This window comes from Hyperolius riggenbachi, chromosome 4 (assembly GCF_040937935.1).
Source record: "Hyperolius riggenbachi isolate aHypRig1 chromosome 4, aHypRig1.pri, whole genome shotgun sequence".
NCBI lineage: Eukaryota > Metazoa > Chordata > Amphibia > Anura > Hyperoliidae > Hyperolius > Hyperolius riggenbachi.
The window spans coordinates 169,076,996-169,100,879 of NC_090649.1; the positions used below are offsets into that span (position 1 = coordinate 169,076,996).

Here is a 23,884-nt window from a genome sequence, read left to right on the forward strand (position 1 = left end):
ATAGGCTGAAGCCTATGACAGCCGATCACTATGAATGGCTGGCGGGGGGTGGGAGGGAGGCAGAGGGAGAAAAAAAATATGTTAATTTATTTTTTTAAAAAATACAATAAATATTTGTAAAAACAAAAATGAACAACTGGGGGGCGATCAGACCCCACCAACAGAAAGTTCTGTTGATGGAGAGAAAAGGAAGGGGTGTGGGGAAACACTAGTGTGCTGTGTTGTGCAGCCCTGCAGCGAGGCCTTAAAGCTGCAGTGGCCTATTTTGAAAAAAATAGCCTGGTCTTTAGGGGGGTTTAGCACTGTGATCCTCAAGTGGTTAAAGACAAGATCTCTACCTGGCATAAGCTTCTTATCACCGTTTGCTGGAATGGTATGTAAACATGCAAGATTAAACTCGGCAGGGGCAACTGATAAAGACTTCATAAAGCTTCATGTAAAATCTGATAAAGTGTCAGGTAAAATCTAGTGAGAACCTAGCACATGTATTCCCCTGATTCCCCCAATGTCACCTAAAGAAGAAGCATCATTATAAACCTTTAGCAATCTCCAAATCCTGAATGTCCCTTGAATGCAGTGTGCTGCCACTCCACCAACTCACTCCACCCACTGGAGGCTGCTCTGTCATGCATCGTCCCTCCTCCTTCCTCCATAGTAACAGACATGTCTGTACAGCCTAACCCAAACTGACACCCTAAAGATCAAGTCATGATCCTTCCCAGGTCACAGTCCTTCACCACTAAGGGGTTTTTCCCCTTGCGCACCAGAGCAATAGTCACCTTTCAGCACTCCTCCCTTTTAATTGTCAATAACTTTATTACTACTCATCACAAGGTAATGGTCTATACCTTGTTTCTTTTGCCACCAATTAGGCTTTCTTTGGGTGGTACATTACGCTAAGAATTATTTTATTCTAATTGCATTTTAACAGGAATAATGAGAACAAAATGGGAAAAAATCATTATTTCTCACTTTTCGACTAATACAGTTTTAAAATAAACGTTCCACTGTGGATAAAACACACACATTTTATTTGCCCATTTGTCCCAGTTATTGCAACATTTAAAATATTTCTCTAGTACAACGTATAGTGCCAATATTTTATTTGAAAATAAAGGTGTATTTTTTCAGTTTTGCGTTCTTCACTTATTAAAAGCCCATATTTTAAAAAATAACAGTAATTTACCCTCTTGACACACATATTAAAAAAAAGTTCAGTTCCTAAGGTAACTATTTATGTATTTCTTTTAAATTACCTTTTTTTAAAAAAATAAGATTTATTTAGGAAATTATGGGAGAGTTTTCGAGCTAAGGAATTCATTTTAAAAGTAGTTGTAGGTCTTTTTATTAAAATTAATGTCTGTAGGTGTAATTTTACTATTTGGCTACAAGAAGTCCTCACTCAGTATTTTCCTGTTAGCATACTAATATTACGTGAACAGGAAATAATGCATGGATGGGCAACTTTGGTTTTGGGGTTTTTTTTTCACGACGCGGCTTCTCATTGAAGCCAGCGATCATTGATATGGTGGCTTAGATCGACTGATTTCACTGCTCACCATTGGCGATGATAACGAGCGTGGGAGTGCACGCATGAGCGAGCGGTCATGGCAGAGATGCATATATCTACGACTCAGGTGCTGAGATGAAGTCTGCCAGGATGTAGATATGCTGCATGCGGGCGCCCAAGTAGTCCAAATAATCTCACCATTATTTATGAAGCGCTAGCAGGTATTTTGGGCACCAGCTGCCGTTCAGTAAAATGGGCTCTGGATAGACTGCAAAGTTAATTGCAGCTATAGTGGCTACCACTACATAATTAAGTTGTGGGCAGGCCCTAATAAAAACAGTTCTAGGAGAGGGAGTATTTAGCGGCAGTAGGCGGAGCTGATATGGGCAATAACTGTGGATGGGGGCGTTAGTTAGTGCTAGGCTTCGGTAGAGGGAGGGTTAGTGTGAGAACAGGGTAAGTTTAGATTATAAATATCAATGGAGATTGAGCCGAGGGTAAATTAGTGTTAGCTTCAGTAGAGGGAAGGTTAGTGTGAGAAGAGGTAAGGTTAGATGATAAATATCAATGCATGTTGTGGCTGTAAAAATAACCAATATTCTTTATCAGAATTGGCAGTGCAGTTTCTAGGCTAAAATGCACCCAGGGCGAGGGTGTAAAAATTGCGCCCCCCCCGAAGCAAGGTATGGGTGCCCGCAGTGTAGGTTAGCCAGGTCTAGTTGCACTCAGTATAGATTCCCCCAGAATAGGTACCCCAGTATAGGTAGCCAGCTATAGGTCCCCCCAGTATTGGTAGCCAGGCATAGGTGAGCCAGTATAGTTGCCTCCGGTATAGGTTAGCCAGGTAGGTGCCTCCAGTATAGGTAGCCAGTATAGTTGCCCACAGTATAGGTTAGATAGGCAGGCGTCCCCGGTATAAGTTAGTTAGGTGCCCCCAGTACAGGTTAGCTAGGTGGGTGCCTCTAAAATAGGTAGCCAGAATAGTTGCCCCCTGCATAGGTTAGATAGGTAGATGCCCCCAGTATAGGTTAGTTAGGTAGGTGCCTCCAATATAGGTAGCCAGTATAGTTGTCACCTGTATAGACTAGCTAGGTAGGAAGATGCCCCCCAGTATAGGTTAGATAGGTAGCTGTCCCCCAATATAGGATAGGTAGGTGCCCCCCAGTATAGGTTAGATAGGTAGGTGCCCCCCAGTATAGGTTAGATAGGTAGCTGCCCCCCAGTATAGGTTAGGTAGGTGCCCCCAGTATAGGTTAGATAGGTAGCTGCCCCCAGTATAGGTTAGATAGGTAGCTGCCCCCCAGTATAGGTTAGATAGGTAGCTGCCCCCCAGTATTGGTTAGATAGGTAGGTGCCCCCCAGTATAGGTTAGATAGGTAGGTGCCCCCTCAGTATAGGTTAGATTAGGTAGCTGCCCCCTCAGTATAGGTTAGATTAGGTAGCTGCCCCCCAGTATAGGTTAGATTAGGTAGGTGCCCCCCAGTATAGGTTAGATTAGGTAGGTGCCCCCAGTATAGGTTAGATTAGGTAGGTGCCCCCCAGTATAGGTTAGATTAGGTAGGTGCCCCCCAGGATAGGTTAGATAGGTAGGTGCCCCCCAGGATAGGTTAGGTAGGTGCCCCCCATGCTGGAGGGGGGAGCCGCAGCCGCGGGGAGGGCAGCCCGACCTCTCCCTCCCTCTCCCCGGGCCGCCCTCCATGCGATCCCCCCTCGGACGGAGTGCGCTATAGAAAACTACTCACCTCGCTGGCAGGGCCGGCCCTAGACTTTTTGCCGCCTGAGGCAAAATTAGAAAAAATCGCCCCCCCCCCCCAGCCGTGGGGGGGGGGGGGTGCCGAGCTGGAGGGGTAGCTAGCAGAAAGGGAGAATTGGGCCTAGCGGCGGGGAGGGGGGTCGGACCCCCCCCTCCCTCGCCTCAGTCCCCCGATCTGCGCTCCTCCTCCAGCGTAAAGTACCAGCCAGCGCGCATATGTTGAAGAGGCAACGGGCGGAGGAATCACTCACCTTTTCCGCGTTCCATCGTGCGCTCCACTGACGTCACTTCCTGCAAGGCCGTCCACTTACAATACAGTGGGCGGCGTTGCCGGAAGTGACGTCAGTGGAGCAGGCGATGGAACGCGGAAGAGGTGAGTGATTTCCCCCGCCTGTTGCCTCTTCGTCATATGCACGCTGGCTGGTACTTTACGCTGGAGGAGGAGTGCAGATCGGGGGACCCAGGCGAGGGAGGGGGGGTCCGACCCCCCTCCCCGCCGCTAGGCCCAATACCCCCTTTCTGCCCGCTACCCCTCCAGCTCGGCGGGCGGCCCCAGCGTCCATGGAGAGGCGGGTGCCGGCGCCAGGGCCAAAATCAGAAATTTTGGGGCCCCTCGCACATCATCAGGCCTGCCCCCCCCCCTCCCAAGCCCACCCACTGGCTGCTGAGCCCGCTCAATAGCCACCCCACCCCCGTGCCCGTAGCGTCAAAAACTGTGCATGGCTCCAAAGAAAGTGGCACGCACAGCACGACGCAGTAAAAAAGTGTCTCCCTCTGTGTCACCTCAGTTTGTGCAACAGTGAGGTTAGTGTTAGGTGTAGTGATGGGAAGGCTTGTGTTAAGTGGTCAGTGTAGGTTCAGGGAGGTCAGTGTGGGTGCAGGGAGAGGTCAGTGTGGGTGCAGGGAGAGGTCAGTGTGGGTTCTGAGAGGTCAGTGTGGGTGCTTGGAGGTCAGGTCAGTGTAGGTTCTGGGAGGTCAGTGTGGGTGCTTGGAGGTCAGGTCAGTGTGGGTTCTGGGAGGTCAGTGTAGGTTCTGGGAGGTCAGTCTGGGTGCTTGGAGGTCAGGTTAGTGTAGGTTCTGGGAGGTCAGTGTGGGTGCTTGGAGGTCAGGTCAGTGTAGGTTCTGGGAGGTCAGTGTGGGTGCTTGGAGGTCAGGTCAGTGTAGGTTCTGGGAGGTCAGTGTGGGTGCTTGGAGGTCAGGTCAGTGTAGGTTCTGGGAGGTCAGTGTGGGTGCTTGGAGGTCAGGTCAGTGTAGGTTCTGAGAGGTCAGTGTGGGTGCTTGGAGGTCAGGTCAGTGTAGGTTCTGGGAGGTCAGTGTGGGTACTTGGAGGTCAGGTCAGTGTAGGTTCTGGGAGGTCAGTGTGGGTGCTTGGAGGTCAGGTCGGTGTAGGTTCTGGGAGGTCAGTGTGGGTGCTGAGAGGTCAGTGTGGGTGCTTGGAGGTCAGGTCAGTGTAGGTTCTGGGAGGTCAGTGTGGGTGCTTGGAGGTCAGGTCAGTGTAGGTTCTGGGAGGTCAGTGTGGGTGCTGAGAGGTCAGTGTGGGTACTTGGAGGTCAGGTCAGTGTAGGTTCTGGGAGGTCAGTGTGGGTGCTTGGAGGTCAGGTCAGTGTAGGTTCTGGGAGGTCAGTGTGGGTGCTGAGAGGTCAGTGTGGGTACTTGGAGGTCAGGTCAGTGTAGGTTCTGGGAGGTCAGTGTGGGTACTTGGAGGTCAGGTCAGTGTAGGTTCTGGGAGGTCAGTGTAGGTTCTGGGAGGTCAGTGTGGGTGCTTGGAGGTCAGGTCAGTGTGGGTGCTTGGAGGTCAGGTCAGTGTAGGTTCTGGGAGGTCAGTGTGGGTGCTTGGAGGTCAGGTCAGTGTAGGTTCTGGGAGGTCAGTGTGGGTGCTTGGAGATCAGGTCAGTGTAGGTTCTGGGAGGTCAGTGTAGGTTCTGGGAGGTCAGTGTAGGTTCTGGGAGGTCAGGTCAGTGTAGGTTCTGGGAGGTCCGTGTGGGTGCTTGGAGGTCAGGTCAGTGTAGGTTCTGGGAGGTCAGTGTGGGTGCTGGGGGACGGAGAGACACTAGGATTTAGGCCAAAGTGCTGTGTGGGGGCGGGGCTTACCGGACGTGGTGGGCGGGGCTTACCGGGAGTGGTGGGCGGGGCTTACCGGGAGTGGTGGGCGGGGCTTCTTTCCGTGGCCAGGCGATCTTTATTGAAAACTTCTCTTCTTGAGGTCTGGCTGGGTGAGCCAGCCCATCACCTCAGTCATCTTGCCTCCTCCATCTTCAGCAGCACCAGGCCTCCTCCATTCCCAGCATGCTACCTGCAGCTCCTCCTCCCAGACCCGCCTTAGCTGGACGGCAGCCAGCCTGGCCGTGTCTTTGTATGCACCACGTCGGGACTTTGGGGTGGGGCCTACCGGGGGAAATCCCGCCCTCCCATTGGCTCAGTCTGACACTGGCTTCACCCTCCTCTGTGATTGGCTGGCATCATCACTTGCTGCAGCAGCCGCTCGCAGTTACCAGACATGACATGCTGGGAGCAGGGGGCCTGTAGCGGAGCCGCAGTAAGTGACGTCAGTGGAGCGCACGCTGGAACAAGGAAGGTGAGTAATCCCAGCCCGTTGCCTCTTATAGCTGCAGCCAGCCAGCGACCTAACAAGCTGGAGGGGAGCGGAGGACGGGGGACCCAGGCGAGGGAGGGGGGGGTCCGACCCCCCTCCCCGCCGCTAGGCCCAATACCCCCTTCCTGCCCGCTATCCCCTCCAGCTCGGGCGGCCCTCCACACCCACGGACGGGCGGGTGCCGCCCCCGCAGAAGTGCCGCCTGAGGCAAACGTTTCACCCCGCCTCATGGGCGGGCCGGCCCTGCTCGCTGGCTCCAAGCGCTGCTCTCTCGCCGCCAGTCTCCTCTCTGCCTACACGCTGCTATACACACACACGCTGCTTCCTGTTTAGCAGCGTGTGTGTGTATCAGCGTGTAGGCAGAGAGGGGAGACTGGCGGCGAGAGAGCAGCGCTTGGAGCCAGCGAGGTGAGTAGTTTTCTATAGCGCTTCCCTGCGCATTACTCTGCACTCCATCCGAGGGGGGATCGCATGGAGGGCGGCCCGGGGAGAGGGAGGGAGAGGGCGGGCTGCCCTCCCCGCGGCTGCGGCTCCCCCTCCATCACCGCGCCCCCCTCCCAGCAGTGCCCCGGGCGGCGGCACGCCCCGCACCGCCATAGAAACAGCCATGAGAATTAGCCACCTTCCAATAGTAGAATATTAATAATTTTAGTACTAGGGGCTTTCCCTGGTGCTCAAATTACTGTGTTGCCCTTTTTACATGTACACATAATATACAGTGGGATGCGAAAGTTAGGCAACCTTGTTAATCGTCATGATGTTCCTGTATAAATCGTTGGTTGTTACAATGAAAAATGTCAGTTAAATATACCATATAGAAGACATACATAGTGATATTTGAGAAGTGAAATGAAGTTTATTGAATTTACAGAAAGTCCGCAATAATTGTACAAATAAAATTAGGCAGGTGCATAAATTTGGGCGCTGTTGTCATTTTATTGATTCCAAAACATTTAGAACTAATTATTGAAACTCAAATTGGCTTGGTAAGCTCAGTGACCCCTGACCTACATACACAGGTGAATCAAATTATGAGAAAGAGTATTTAAAGGAAACATCCAAGCTGGGGGAAAAAAAGAAGATCCACTTACCTGGGGCTTCCTCCAGCCCATGGCAGCCGTCCTGTGCCCTCGCCGCAGCTCCGGTGGCTCCCGGTCTTCTCCGCTGGCACAGCCGACCTCGCCAGGTCAGGTTCCGGGTCGGCTTCTTCTGCGCTCCACCGCACGGGTCACGTGGCCTCTCCGACGTGATCAGAACGGTGCTGCGCAGGACCATTACTTTAAGGGGGTCAAATTGTACATTTCCCTCCTCTTTTAATTTTCTCTGAAGAGTAGCAACATGGGGGTCTCAAAAACAACTCCCAAATGACCTGAAGACAAAGATTGTTCACCATCACGGTTTAGGGGAAGGATACAAAAAGAGATTTCAGCTGTCTGTTTCCACAGTTAGGAACATATTAAGGAAATGGAAGACCACAGGCTCAGTTCAAGTTAACCACTTCCCGACCGCCTAACGCACAGGGGCGGCCGGGAAGTGGAGCCCTGAAGGACCGGCTCACCCACAGAGGCGGCGGTCCATTTAAGGGCATGGGCGGAGCGATCGCGTCATCCGTGACGCGATCCTCCGCCGGCGCCTGTCACCGCTCGCCCGCCGCAACATCCCGCCGGCTATACGGAAGCGCCGGCCGGATGTTAACCCCGCGATCGCCGCATACAAAGTGTATAATACACTTTGTAATGTTTACAAAGTGTATTATACAGGCTGCCTCCTGCCCTGGTGGTCCCAATGTCCGAGGGACCACCAGGGCAGGCTGCAGCCACCCTAGTCTGCACCCAAGCACACTGATTTCTCCCCCCCTGCCCCAGATCGCCCACAGCACCCCTCAGACCCCCCCCTGCCCACCCCCCAGACCCCTGTTTGCACCCAATCACCCCCCTAATCACCCATCAATCACTCCCTGTCACTATCTGTCAACGCTATTTTTTTTATCTCCCCCACTGCCCCCTCCTGATCACCCCCCCACCCCTCAGATTCTCCCCAGACCCCCCCCCAGACCCCCCCCTGTGTACTGTATGCATCTATCCCCCTGATCACCTGTCAATCACCTGTCAATCGCCCATCAATCACCCCCTGTCACTGCCACCCATCAATCAGCCCCTAACCTGCCCCTTGCGGGCAATCTGATCACCCACCCACACCAATAGATCGCCCGCAGATCCGACATCAGATCACCACCCAAACGCAGTGTTTACATCTATTCTCTCCTCTAAACACCCACTAATTACCCATCAATCACCCATCAATCACCCCCTATCACCACCTGTCACTGCTACCCATCAGATCAGACCCTAATCTGCCCCTTGCGAGCACCCAATCACCCGCCTACACGCTCAGATTGCCCTCAGACCCCCCCTTATCAATTCGCCAGTGCAATATTTACATCTGTTCTTCCCTGTAATAACCCACTGATCACCTGTCAATCACCTGTCAATCATCCATCAATCACCCCCTGTCACTGCCACCCATCAATCACCCCCTGTCACTGCCACCCATCAATCAGCCCCTAACCTGCCCCTTGCGGTCAATCTGATCACCCACCCACACCAATAGATCGCCCGCAGATCCGACATCAGATCACCACCCAAACGCAGTGTTTACATCTATTCTCTCCTCTAAACACCCACTAATTACCCATCAATCACCCCCTATCACCACCTGTCACTGTTACCCATCAGATCAGACCCTAATCTGCCCCTTGCGGGCACCCAATCACCTGCCTACACGCTCAGATTGCCCTCAGACCCCCCCTTATCAATTCGCCAGAGCATTAGTTACATCTGTTCTTCCCTGTAATAACCCACTGATCACCTGTCAATCGCCTGTCAATCACCCATCAATCACCCCCTGTCACTGCCACCCATCAATCACCCCCTGGAACTGCCACCCATCAATCACCCCCTGGCACTGCCACCCATCAATCAGCCCCTAACCTGCCCCTTGCGGGCAATCTGATCACCCACCCACACCAATAGTTCGCCCGCAGATCCGACGTCAGATCACCTCCCAAGGGCAGTGTTTATATCTGTTTTCTACCCTAAACACCCACTAATTACCCATCAATCACCCCCTGTCACTGCTACTATCAGATTAGACCCCTATCTGCCCCTAGGGCACTCAATCACCCGCCCACACCCTCAGAATGCCCTGAGGCCCCAGCCCTGATCACCTCGCCAGTGCATTGCTTGCATCTATTCCCCCCTCTAATCACACCTTGAGACACCCATCAATCACCTCCTGTCACCCCCTAGCACACCTACCCATCAGATCAGGCCCTAATTTGCCCCGTGTGGGCTCCTGATCACTCGGCCAAACCCTCAGATCCCCCTCAGACCCCCTTCCGATCACCTCCCCAGTGCATTGATTGCATCTATCTTCCCCTCTAACCACCCCCTGAGACACCCATCAATCACCTCCTGTCACCCCCCTAGCACTCCTATCCATCAGATCAGGCCCAATACAACCTGTCATCTAAAAGACCACCCTGCATATGACCAGTTCCACAAAATTCGCCCCCTAATAGACCACCTGTCATCAAAATTTGCAGATGCTTTTACCCCTGAACAGTCATTTTGAGACATTTGGTTTCCAGACTACTCACGGTTTTGGGCCCGTAAAATGCCAGGGTGGTATAGGAACCCCAGAAACGGACCCCATTTTAGAAAAAAGACACCCCAATGTATTCTGTTAGGTGTATGACGAGTTCATAGAAGATTTTATTTTTTGTCTAAAGTTAGCGGAAATTGATTTTTGTTTTTTTTTCACAAAGTGTCTTTTTTCACTAACTTGTGACAAAAAATAAAATCTTTTATGAACTCGCCATACACCTAACGGAATACCTTGGGGTGTCTTCTTTCTAAAATGGGGTCACTTGTGGGGTTCCTATACTGCCCTGGCATTTTAGGGGCCCTAAACCGTGAGGAGTAGTCTAGAAAACAAATGCCTCAAAATGACCTGTGAATAGGACGTTGGGCCCCTTAGCGCACCTAGGCTGCAAAAAAGTGCCACACATGTGGTATCGCCGTACTCGGGAGAAGTAGTACAATGTGTTTTGGGGTGTATTTTTACACATACCCATGCTGGGTGGGAGAAATACCGCTGTAAATGGACAATTGTGTGTAAAAAAATCAAAAGATTGTCATTTCCAGAGGTATTTCTCCCACCCAGCATGGGTATGTGTAAAAATACACCCCAAAACACATTGTTCTACTTCTCCCGAGTACGGTGATACCACATGTGTGGCACTTTTTTGCACCCTAACTGCGCTAAAGGGCCCAAAGTCCAATGAGTACCTTTAGGATTTCACAGGTCATTTTGAGAAATTTCGTTTCGAGATTACTCCTCACGGTTTAGGGCCCCTAAAATGCCAGGGCAGTATAGGAACCCCACAAATGACCCCATTTTAGAAAGAAGACACCCCAAGGTATTCCGTTAGTAGTATGGCGAGTTCATAGAAGATTTTATTTTTTGTCACAAGTTAGCGGAAATTGATTTTAATTGTGTTTTTTCACAAAGTGTCATTTTCCGCTAACTTGTGACAAAAATAAAATCTTCTATGAACTCACCATACTCCTAACAGAATACCTTGGGGTGTCTTCTTTCTAAAATGGGGTCATTTGTGGGGTTCCTATACTGCCCTGGCATTTTAGGGGCCCTAAACCGTGAGGAGTAGTCTTGAAACAAAATTTCTCAAAATGACCTGTGAAATCCTAAAGGTACTCATTGGACTTTGGGCCCTTTAGCGCAGTTAGGGTGCAAAAAAGTGCCACACATGTGGTATCGCCGTACTAAGGAGAAGTAGTATAATGTGTTTTGGGGTGTATTTTTACACATACCCATGCTGAGTGGGAGAAAGATCTCTGTAAATGGACAATTGTGTGTAAAAAAAATTAAAAGATTGTCATTTACAGAGATATTTCTCCCACCCAGCATGGGTATGTGTAAAAATACACCCCAAAACACATTATACTACTTCTCCTGAGTATGGCAATACCACATGTGTGGCACTTTTTTGCAGCCTAACTGCGCTAAGGGGTCCAAAGTCCAATGAGCACCTTTAGGCTTTACAGGGGTGCTTACAATTTAGCACCCCCCAAAATGTCAGGACAGTAAACACACCCCACAAATGACCCCATTTTGGAAAGTAGACCCTTCAAGGTATTCAGAGAGGGGCATGGTGAGTCCGTGGCAGATTTCATTTTTTTTTGTCGCAAGTTAGAAGAAATGGAAACTTTTTTTTTTTTGTGACAAAGTGTCATTTTCCGCTTACTTGTGACAAAAAACAATATCTTCTATGAACTCACTATGCCTCTGAGTGAATAATTTGGGATGTCTTCTTTCCAAAATGGGGTCATTTGGGGGGTATTTATACTATCCTGGAATTCTAGCCCCTCATGAAACATGACAGGGGGTCAGAAAAGTCATAGATGCTTGAAAATGGGAAAATTCACTTTTTGCACCATAGTTTGTAAACGCTATAACTTTTACCCAAACCAATAAATATACACTGAATGTTTTTTTTTAATCAAAAACATGTTTGTCCACATTTTTCACGCTGCATGTATACAGAAATTTTACTTTATTTGAAAACTGTCAGCACAGAAAGTTAAAAAAAATCATTTTTTTGCCAAAATTCATGTCTTTTTTGATGAATATAATAAAAAGTAAAAATTGCAGGAGCAATCAAATAGCACCAAAAGAAAGCTTTATTAGTGACAAGAAAAGGAGCCAAAATTCATTTAGGTGGTAGGTTGTATGAGCGAGCAATAAACCGTGAAAGCTGCAGTGGTCTGAATGGAAAAAAAGTGGCCGGTCCTTAAGGGGTAGAAAGCCCTAGGTCCTCAAGTGGTTAAGGCTCGAAGTGGCAGACAAAGAAAAAAATTTGGATAAACAGAAGCGACGAATGGTGAGAACAGTCAGTCAACCCATAGACCAGCACCAAAGACCTACAACATCATCTTACTGCAGATGGAGTCACTGTGCATCGTTCAACCATTGGGCGCACTTTACATAAGGAAATGCTGTATGCAGAGGAAGCCTTTTCTCCACCCACAGCACAAACAGTGCCGCTAAAGCACATTTGGACAAGCCAGCTTAAATTTGGAATAAAGTGCAGTGAACTGATGAAACTAACATTGAGTTAATTGGGTGTTATGCATGGAAGAAAAACACCACAGCATTCCAAGAAATACACCTGCTACCTACAGTAAAATATGTTGGTGGTTCCATCATGCTGTGGGGCTGTGTGGTCAGTGCAGGGACTGGGAATCTTGTGAAAGTTGAGGGACACATGGATTCCACTCAGTATCAGCAGATTCTGGAGACCAATGTCCAGGAATCAGTGACAAAGCTAAAGCTGTGCCAGGGCTGGATCCTTCAACAAGACAATGACTCTAAACACTGCTCAGAATCCACTAAGGCATTCATTTAGAGGAAAAAGTACAACGTTCTGGAGTGGCCATCTCAGTCCTTAGACCTGAATATAATTGAAAATTTGTGGTGTGAGTTAAAGAGAGCTGCCCATGCTTGGAAGCCATCAAACCTGAATGAATTAGAGATGTTTTGTAAAGAGGAATGGCAAATACCTTCAACCAGAATCCAGACTCTCATTGGAACCTACAGGAAGCGTTTAGAGGCTGTAATTTTTGTAAAAGGAGGATCTACTAAATATTGGTTTCATTTCTTTTTTGTGGTGCCCAAATTTATGCACCTGCCTAATTGTTTAAACAATTATTGTGCACTTTCCGTAAATGCAATAAACTTCATTTCACTTCTCAAATATCACTGTGTGTGTCTCCTATATGATATATTTAACTGACATTTTTTATCATAACAAACAGCGTATTATACAGGAAATGTTGCCTAAACTTTTGCATCCCACTGTACATTGTTTCCAAAACAAAAAATGCTATTATCTGCAATATTTCAAAGCATATTGTGAACAAGGCAAAAAAACTACAGTAATTTAACCACTTTGTCCTCCTTGACGTATAAAAACGTCAAGGAGGACAGGCGCGCTCCCGCGCCCGATCACGCGCGTGCACGCGCACTCCCGGCCGCGGAGTCGGTAGCCACGGAATCAATGTATCGGGCTGGGGAGCCCGATCATTGATTCCTCTCCCCCGCTGAAAAAGCGACAGCTTCTCTCGGAAGCTTCGCTCTTTCTGAAGCTGTGTCCCTCTAAGCGTACATTGTACGCTTAGAGTGACGTCATGTAAAAAAAATCGAGATTGCCATCTTGTGGCCAAAATGTAAAACTACATGTAAATGCCCAAAAACATTACAATACACCAATATTTCCCCAAATAAAACACTTTTAAAACCCACCCTCCCAAAAATGCCCACATAAAATGTTTAATAAAAAAAAACAAAAAAAACATTACTATAAAAAAAACAAAAACACATAAATATTTACCTAAGGGTCTAAACTTTTTAAATATCTATGTAAAGATGAAATATTTCTCTCTATTTTTTTTTTATAAGCTTGTAAATAGTGATGTATGCAAAACGGAAAAAATGCTCTTATTTCCAAATAAAATATTGTCGCGATACATTGTGATAGGGACATAATTTAAATGGTGAAATAACCGTGACAAATGGGCAATAACAATACGTGGGTTTTAATTATGGAGGCATGTATTATTTTAAAACTATAATGGCCGAAAACTGACAAAAAATGATTTTTTTCATTTTTTTTCTTATTCTTCCTGTTAAAATGCATTTACAGTAAAGTGGCTCTTAGAAAAATGTACCCCCCAAAGAAAGCCTAATTGGTGGCGGAAAAAACAAGATATAGATCAGTTCATTGTGATAAGTAGTGATAAAGTTATAGGCTAATGAATGGGAGGTGAACATTGTTTGGATGCATAAGCTGAAAACGACTGAGATGTTAAGTGGTTAAAGGTTAAGTGCAATAACTCTTTTGACAAAGGGATATTTTTTCTACCACATCCTGTATTTTTCCTCTAAGGCCCGGTTCACATTAGCGGGCGCCGTCCGGAATCGCCGTGCCGGAGCCGGACCGCATGCGGGACGGACGGAACGGATGCACGGCATAGCAATGAAAGCCTATGCGTGCGTTCACATGCGTCCGTTTCGTCCGGGCCAGATCCGGACCGGATCCGGACTCCGGCATTAGACCCAACATGCGCTATTTTTTGGTCCGGCTCCTCCGGCAGCCGTACCCGGGGCGGAGCCGGACTGCACCATCCGGCCAATACAAAGTAATGAGAACCGGAGAGCGCACAACACACTGGCTAAAAATCCGGATGTTCTACCCCACTTCCTATGCGGATTGTTGCGGCGAGTTTGGATGGGGACACATGGGCAAGCATTTTGGAGTGGAGCAGCAGTGACTTTAAACGAGCTGGAGATGTTGGCAGCATGTCGGAGGTGGAGGCGAGTGCTAAACAGCGGAGGGCCTGATTCCACAGGTCCCCCTTCTGCTGACCTCCCAGACCCCAACATTTTATTTGGTTTGTACTAACTTTTGCCAAACGGATCCGGATCGCATCCTGATGAACACCTGATGCAACCTGACCGGATCAGACAACCGCAAGTGTGAACCGGGCCTAAGCGAATGCTCTTAACTCCCCAACAATATCATAAGGTTGAAAATTGCGCAAAAGGTGGATCAGCGCAACACCAGGCCGCCTCCGAATGGCCTCCAATCAGAGGTGCGCTGAGCCCCCCCCAGAAACTACAAACGCACCTTGAACCCAAACAGAAGCTCTGCATATACACCAAAAGCAAGTGGGAGCAGCTGACCAAAAACGAAATAAATTAGTACATAGCAAGGAAATGAACAGCTCTATGAGCGTGTATGCTCGGTGTGTATTATACCCCACAAGTGGGGCTTGCACTCTTTTGCAGGTAGGCACTTTCCTGTTTTTAAGTAGCGCTGTTCATTTCCTTGCTTTCGTTTTTGGTCAGCTGCTCCCACTTAACAGCCATGCTTTTGGTGTATATGCAGAGCTTCTGTTTGGGTTCAAGGTGCGTTTGTAGTTTCTGGGGGGGCTCAGCACACCTCTGATTGGAGGCCATTCGGAGGCGGCCTGGTGTTGCGCTGATCCACCTTTTGCGCAATTTTCAATTTTATTTGATTAGCCGCACCCAGGCTATGCATATACATAGGTTAGGATTTAGTTAGTTTTAGGCCCCTCCCATGGAGGATCGACTTCTTCGCAGTGGGAGGGACGAGTACTTAATAGGTTGCATGCAAGCTGTTACAGGAAACTAACATCCTCCTCCAGTGGTAGAAAGGTCATGTGTATGCTCTGTAGCGGTTCCCCCTAGCAACAGGGTTAAGACAGTTCATAGAAGAGACAGCAGGCTTCCAATATGGTAAAAATCAGGCTCCTGCCTGGTTTATTTATGAAAATTAAACAGTTGCCAGTGAATACAAACAGTCCATCAAACAAAACAAAACTTAGCTCGGCTGAGCAACTACCTGTCTCACTTCAGTCCCTGACTGACTATACATAAACCGTAATGTAGCAAAACAACCAAGCAACATGGCAACTTACATTGTACATGCAGAGTTTTAGCCTTCTCCCATGTGAGAGCTCTGTTCCCTCCAGAGTACAGGAACCAAGTGAGCTCCTTCCTGGTCAGACTGGCTGACCTTTATTCAGCACCTGTGCTCCACCCTGCACAGGTGTAATACCTGGACTGGGCCAGGTGGCCAGGGAACCCACCCACACTTCCCTGGCCAGCTCCAGGACCCTTAACCGGCTTTTGAAAAAGCCAAATTAGCACACACAGTTATTTTTTTTTTTTTTCCTGGAGCTTTATTTGACCAAGCACCTTAAATGAGGTGCTACATACACACCATCCATAACCTTTCCTATAAGAGCCTGTGACACTCTGTCACATATCTCCCCCCACTGTTCGAACCCATGGGGTCGGACACTGGTTGCCACCATACAGTGTGTCCTAGACAGGGCATCTGCATTGCCCTGCAATTTTCCTGCACGATGTTCAATGGTGAAACTGAAATTCTGAAGGGACAGAAACCATCTGGTAACCCTAGCATTTCTCTCTTTTGCCTGGGACATCCAGGTCAGGGGTGAGTGATCAGTGATGAGCCTGAATTGGCGTCCGAGCAGATAGTATCGTAGAGACTCCAGTGCCCATTTAATCGCTAAACATTCTCGCTCTACTATACTATAATTTTTTTCAGCAGGAGACAGCTTTCGGCTCAAATAGACCACTGGGTGCTCCTCACCCCTGACCAACTGTGACAGGACCGCCCCCAACCCCACACTTGAAGCATCAGTTTGCACTATGAACTGCCTTTCAAAATTTGGGGCAATTAATACTGGTTGATGACACAGAGCTAATTTCAGCTCTTGAAATGCTCTGTCCGCTTCAGGATTCCACCGCACCATTACTGACTCTTTTCCTTTCGTTAGATCCGTCAAAGGAGCTGCTGCAGTGGCAAAATTCGGGATGAACTTCCGATAGTACCCTATCATGCCGAGAAAAGTCCTCACCTGCTTCTTTGTTGTGGGCCGAGGCCAATCTTTGATGGCTTCAATTTTGTTTAGCTGTGGCTTTATAAGACCCCGCCCAATTATGTGACCCAGGTAACGGGCCTCCTCTAGTCCTATTGTGCATTTCTTTGGATTGGCAGTTAACCCCGCCTGTCTTATGGAATTTATCACTGCCTGGAGCTTAGGGAGATGACTTTCCTAATCCATGCTAAACACCACCACATCATCTAGATATGCCGCCGCAAAATGCTGATGCGGACGTAATATCTCATCCATCATGCGTTGAAAGGTTGCAGGGGCTCCCTGCAATCCAAAAGGCATGCGTACATATTGGAACAAACCGTAAGGGGTGGAAAATGCTGTTTTCTCTTTAGCTCTATCTGTTAAAGGCACCTGCCAGTAACCTCTAGTGAGATCTAGCGTTGTAATGTATCTGGCGGGGCCTAGTCTCTCAGTCAGCTCATCAATTCTCGGCATGGGATAAGCATCGAATTTTGACACTGCATTTAATTTACGGAAATCATTACAAAACCTTAGGGACCCATCTGGTTTTGGAACTAAGACAATGGGGCTACTCCACTCACTTGTAGACCTCTCAATGACCCCTAATTCTAGCATTTTTTCAATTTCTTTTTCGACAGCCTGTCTGCGAGCTTCTGGAATTCTGTAGGGCTTTAGGCGAACCCGAACCTTGGCATCAGTAATAACGTCATGTTTAATGATGGAGGTACAACCTGGTAATTCTGAAAACACATCCGCATTCCTTTGCAGAAATTCCCTGACCTCCTGCCTTTGGACGGTGGACAGGGAGTCCGCAACTTTTACCTCTCGGATCCCCTCCTGGCTTGTGGAAGGCAACTGCAGAGTGGCTAACATAACCTCCCTATCTTTCCAAGGCTTTAGCAGGTTAACGTGGTAAATTTGTTCCTTCTTTCTTTTATCTGGCTGATAAACCTTGTAAGTTACCTCACTCACTTTCTCGCAAATTTCATAGGGCCCCTGCCATTTTGCTAAGAACTTGCTTTCTACCGTGGGGATCAACACCAACACCCGATCCCCAGGGTTGAAAGACCTAACTTTAGCTGAGCAGTTGTAAACCCGACTTTGGGCTTCTTGCGCCCGCTGCATGTGTTCCCGGACCAATGGCATAACAGCAGAGATCCTGTCTTGCATAGTTGACACATGTTCAATTATGCTCCTATGGGGAGTGGATTCTTGTTCCCATGACTCTTTGGCAATGTCCAGAAGTCCCCGTGGACGTCTCCCGTATACTAGTTCGAACGGGGAAAACCCGGTAGAGGACTGGGGAACTTCTCTGACTGCAAACATGAGATATGGCAAAAGACAGTCCCAGTCTCTCCCATCCTTATCCACCACTTTCTTTAACATCCCTTTAAGGGTCTTGTTAAATCGCTCCACCAGCCCATCGGTCTGTGGATGGTAGACCGATGTGCGAAGCTGCTTTATTCCCAGAAGTCGACACAACTCCTTCATGATTTTTGACATAAAGGGTGTGCCCTGATCGGTTAGGATCTCCTTTGGTATCCCAGTGCGAGAGAACACATGCATCAACTCTTTTGCAATGGTCTTGGAGGCCATGTTTCTTAACGGTATAGCCTCAGGGTAGCGTGTAGCATAATCGAGGATCACAAGAATGTATTGATGACCCCTGGCTGACTTAACTAAGGGTCCAACCAGATCCATTGCCATCCGCTCAAACGGTATGTCAATGATAGGCAAGGGAACTAGTGGGCCTCGGAAGTGAGCCAGAGGGGCTGACAATTGGCATTCTGGGCAAGATTGACAATATCTCTTAATTTCTGCAAAGACACCTGGCCAATAAAACCTCTGTAAGACCCGTTGTTGAGTTTTCTCAGCCCCGAGGTGACCTCCCATGACATGTTTATGAGCCAGGTCTAACACGGTCTTTCGAAAGGGTTGGGGCACCACCAATTGTTCTATCAGTCCTTCTCTCTCCTGGCTCATTCGGTATAATAAATCATTTACCACCGCAAAATGAGGAAATACATTCTCTGTACCAGACCCTTGTGGCATACCATCAATCATGACAACATTTTCCCAGGCCCTAGTCAGGGTGGGGTCCCTCAACTGGGCTGTCCCGAAGTTATCTCTAGAGACCTCCAAGTCCCGCACTGCAGGCTCTGTGGAGGTCTCCATAGGCAACTCCGGTTCACCCGCAAATACAGTCAAGGGAGAAATGTTGACTTCATTGCCATTGGCCCCTGGATTACTCAAATTCCCCATGGACACATCATATTTCGGCATACAGTCCTCTGAGAACTTATCAGGAGGGGTACCTAGGGGTTCCTTGCCCCTCCATAATTCCCAGAAGTGGGGAAAGTCTCGTTCCAAAATTACACTATGTAATAGCACTGATGACACACCCACTTCATGACAAACAGTTCCACAGTCAGTTTCAAATGTCACAAATGCAGTGGGGTAACTTTTAGAGTCCCCATGTATGCAGATGACCCCAATGCGAGGTTCATTGAGCTGATCAGAGCTCACCAGCTTAGCATGAACTAAAGTCACTAAACTGCCGAAATCCAGCAATGCATGAACAAACCTTCCATTTATCTTTACAACTGACATGTGTAACTCAGTATCTACAGTACATACCGGCCGAGCGAATAGGGACATCCTTCGAGCATAGTCACACTCCATTGACTCCTCAGGTAAGGGACACCGGGCCGCAATATGTCCCCAATCATTACACCTCCAACACTGTATGGGGCCGCGTCCTCCTGTGGGAAGGTTTGTACGGACTTTTGCCTCATCCTTGGGCTTTTCCCCAGCCTTTCTTTCACTTCCAGGTTCTCGGGGAGCAACCCTCCTTCCACCTGCTAGGGGAGGAGCTCGCCTTTGCAGGGTAGTATCCTTTGCTGGAGACCAGGCTAGGAAATCCTCAGCAGCGATGAAGCGCTCAATCATCTCGACCAGCTCGTCAGCTGACTGCGGATCGGCATGGCTCACCCACTTGCGCAGTTTAGGAGGCAAACATCAGAGGAAATGATCCATAGTAACTCTCTCCACGATCTCGGCGGGTGTAAGGGCCTCAGGCTGTAACCATTTCTTTACCAGATAAACCAGATCATGCATCTGCGATCGTGGTGACTTTTCTGGATGGTAAGTCCATTTATGCACACGCTGGGCCCGCACTGCTGGAGTGACGCCTAGTCGGCAAAGTATCTCTGCTTTCAGTTTCTCATAACTTTTGGCATCCTCTGGGGTTAAATCAAAATATGCTTTCTGAGAGTCCCCAATTAGGAAAGGTGCAACCAGTCCTGCCCATTGATCCGTAGGCCAGGCCTCCCTTTCTGCAGTCTGTTCAAAGGTATGAAGGAAAGCCTCCACATCATCATGTGGTGTCATTTTTTGCAGAAAGTGGCTAGCTCGGATTGTTCCAGTATTACCCCGTGACTCCGGGGCCCCCTCCATGGTGCAATTTATCAACTGCTGCACCACTTCTGTAAGGGATTTCCGATCACTCTCCACAGCTGCGGCAACGTCCGCCAGTTGTGCGGTCAACAGTCGGTTAGCCTCTTGTTGCGCTGTGACAGTCTGTAACAACTGGGCGTTGGTCTCTCTCTGGGCTGCATTAGCTTGTTGCTGAGCCGCGTTAGAGATGAGCAGCTGCTTGAGGACGTCCTCCATGTCTGGGCAACAATTTTATCCAGCCGCCACTTGTTCTTGAAAATTGGAGCACTAGCCCTTTAAGACTGGCTGCAGTTTTTGCTGTCGCTTCTTGCCCGCATCCTCCACCAATTGTAGCGGTTCCCCCTAGCAACAGGGTTAAGACAGTTCATAGAAGAGACAGCAGGCTTCCAATATGGTAAAAATCAGGCTCCTGCCTGGTTTATTTATGAAAATTAAACAGTTGCCAGTGAATACAAACAGTCCATCAAACAAAACAAAACTTAGCTCGGCTGAGCAACTACCTGTCTCACTTCAGTCCCTGACTGACTATACATAAACCGTAATGTAGCAAAACAACCAAGCAACATGGCAACTTACATTGTACATGCAGAGTTTTAGCCTTCTCCCATGTGAGAGCTCTGTTCCCTCCAGAGTACAGGAACCAAGTGAGCTCCTTCCTGGTCAGACTGGCTGACCTTTATTCAGCACCTGTGCTCCACCCTGCACAGGTGTAATACCTGGACTGGGCCAGGTGGCCAGGGAACCCACCCACACTTCCCTGGCCAGCTCCAGGACCCTTAACCGGCTTTTGAAAAAGCCAAATTAGCACACACAGTTTTTTTTTTTTTTTTTTTTCCTGGAGCTTTATTTGACCAAGCACCTTAAATGAGGTGCTACATACACACCATCCATAACCTTTCCTATAAGAGCCTGTGACACTCTGTCACAGGTCGGTGTGTATTATATCCCACAAGTGGGGCTTGCACTCTTTTGCAGGTAGGCCCTTTCCTGTTTTTAAGTAGCGCTGTTCATTTCCTTGCTATGTACTAATTTATTTCGTTTTTGGTCAGCTGCTCCCACTTAACAGCCATGCTTTTGGTGTATATGCAGAGCTTCTGTTTGGGTTCAAGGTGCGTTTGTAATTTCTGGGGGGGCTCAGCGCACCTCTGATTGGAGGCCATTCGGAGGCGGCCTGGTGTTGCGCTGATCCACCTTTTGCACAATTTTCAATATCATAAGGTGTAGGCTTTGTCCTTCCCAAATGTCATATTTTTCTAATATAGACAATCAGTGCTTTATGGTTGTGTGCTGAGCACCCATCCTCCATTACACACACACAAAAAAAAAATGTTCAAGCAACCAATCACTAGGCCCAACCATGATCATTTGAGTTCAGAATGACTAAGTCTTCAAAGGACACTTGAAGCAAAAGAATGTTAATATTCTTTTAAACAATATCAGATGCCAGGCAGTCCTGCTGATCTCCCTGGCTGCAGCAATGTCTGAATCATACACCTGAAACAAGCATGCAGAAAATCCAGTCAAGTATTAGGGCCCGTTTCCACTAGAGCGAATCCGCATGCGTTGTCTGCAAGCGGATTCGCATAACCAATACAAGTGGATGAGACTGTTTCCACTTGTCAGTTTTTTGGTGCGTTTTTCTGTGCAGGATTTTTCTGCACGGTAGGGCCTGCAGAATTCGCCTGCGTGTGGAATGCAGGCGATTCGCAGGCAATGTATTTAATAGGGGAAATCGCACATGCGTTTTTTGCCGCGATTTCGCATGCGAATTCGCACTAAAACTAATGTACAATGAGCCAGGCAGTGACATGGTTAAAATCGCTGATAGCCTGCCTATGCGAAATCGCATGCGAAATTGCGGCAAAAATCGCATGCGGAATCGCATCCGCATGCGATTTTGTCAGCGGTGGAATCCCAGCGATTCGCACCGCACTAGTGGAAACGGGCCCTTACAGGCATAAGATCAGCCTGAAAGCCAGGCAACTTGCATTGTTTAAGAGGAAGTAAATATGGCAGCCTCCAAAAGCGCTCCTTCCATTCATTTGAATACAACTTTATTACTACTTATCACAACAAAACAATCTATATCTTGGGTTTTTTTAACCACCAATTAGGCTTTATTTGGGTGGTACTTTTTGCTAAGAATTACTTTATTCTAACTGCATTTTAATGGGTATAATAAGAAAAAACTGGAAAAAAATATTTCTCAGTTTTCAGCCATTACAGTTTTAAAATAATACATGCTACTGTAATTAAAATCCACACATTTTATTTGCCCATTTGTCCCAGTTATTGCAACGTTTAAAATATTTCTCTAGTACATTGTATGGCACCAATATTTTATTTGGAAATAAAGGTGCATTTTTTCAATGTTGCGTCCATCACTATTTACAAGCCCATGATTTAAAAAATCACACTAATATACCCTCTTGACATACATATAAAAAAATTCAGTCCCTAAGGTAACTATTTATGGGGTTACTACTATGGGAGGGTGTGGGAGGGAAATAGTTAATTTTAAATGTAAATGTATGACTTTTTATTTTAAAAAAAATTGTATGTAGGTGTAATTTTACTATTTAGCCACAAGATGTCCTCATGCATTCCTTTCTGTTGCATACTATTAGTATGCTAAACAGGAACCAATGCATGGGAGCGTAAGTATCGGCTTTTGTGAATGACGTGGCATCTAATTGATCACCTGCGCTCATTCACACTGGGACTTGGATTATTGAATTGGAACCTAGTTCCCATTCACTCATCCCCCTCTACCGATCTGTGGCAAGAACAAACGCGAGGGTGGGGCAGGCAGGAGTGCATGGCGGCAAGGGAGGAGTATTTTTGTACCAGCAAAGTAAAGCAGGTACATAGATACTCATGCCAGGAGAGGGGAGGGGTTAAACTCTAAGGATTATAGATTTTCAAAGGAAAATTAGGGGTCCATGGAGAGTTATATTATCTGAGAACAGATGAGTATCTAGTCAATCCATGCAAATTCCATAAGGAACTCAACCCTCCGCTGAGGGTTGAGTTCCTTATGGGATATGCATGGATTGACTGGATTCACTTGGAGGATTGGTGACCCTTCCTACCATAGGAACTCCCCATCATATATTAACTGCCTGAAGCCTGCAGACACCCCTTTGTACATTGTGGTCCAACAGATGAGTATCTGTCATAGCTACCTTCTGATGGGATTGGCTGTCTACTGGGAGGTCAGAGAACTTTGAAAATTACATTTGCAGATCACTTTTAATTTAAAAATCGTCTTACCTCCTCAACCACAGCACTGATTAAAAATGCTGGTCCCCATAGGAACTGTTTATACACATCCCAGGTAGTTTTATCTTGAACAAACCTTTACAATGAAAAACAATGTATTGCTGTTATTGCTATTGTTTCACTTGTTCACACAGTTAACAACATTTTAGTAATACTGTTTCTGAAGTGCAATCAAATAGTCCCCAAAATGGTACAACACAGAAAACTGGTGACAAGCCAGCTGAGTATCATTAACAGGGATAAGGTTACTTTTTCTGCCAGTCATTTTCTATCAAAATAAGCATTTTTGTCCGACTCAACATTTTTGCTAACTTTAATGGAATTTTCACAAACATATTTTTGCAAAAATAAGAACATTCTTGAAAATGTATTTTCTCACATAGATTTCAATGCATTGGGCCAAAATGCGTTTTCTCATGCCCATTTCATTTTTCGAAATATTCTATTTTGTGAATAAATTTAACATATTTGCAAAAACATAATGTCAAAGCAAAATAGGGCATATTTGATCACCACTAATTATCAATAATATTCAAAGAGACAAGAGTGGATTCAGAAATTTTTGCAAGGAATTGATGTAATTGGAAGCCTGAGACAAAACCAATAAAAGCTCTAATACTTACCTGGGCCTTTCTTTAGCCCACTTTTATGCTGTGGGCTCCATCACTGTCATCCTGGGTGGCTCTGTTTCTCCGCTGGCCAGCCTAGTCTCTTCCTCCAGTTGCTGTCAGTCGCGT

The 23,884-nt window shown here is 47.4% G+C and overlaps 1 protein-coding gene across 1 annotated transcript in view; it reads right to left on the minus strand.

Annotated features, from left to right (window-relative positions):
* SI (sucrase-isomaltase) overlaps positions 1-23,884 on the minus strand; it is a 328,081-nt gene that overhangs the window by 27,344 nt on the left and 276,853 nt on the right. Inside the window, exon 43 of the mRNA XM_068280942.1 lies at positions 23,139-23,223. Coding sequence (XP_068137043.1) covers positions 23,139-23,223 — 85 coding nt within the window. The remainder of the gene's footprint in view (positions 1-23,138; positions 23,224-23,884) is intronic.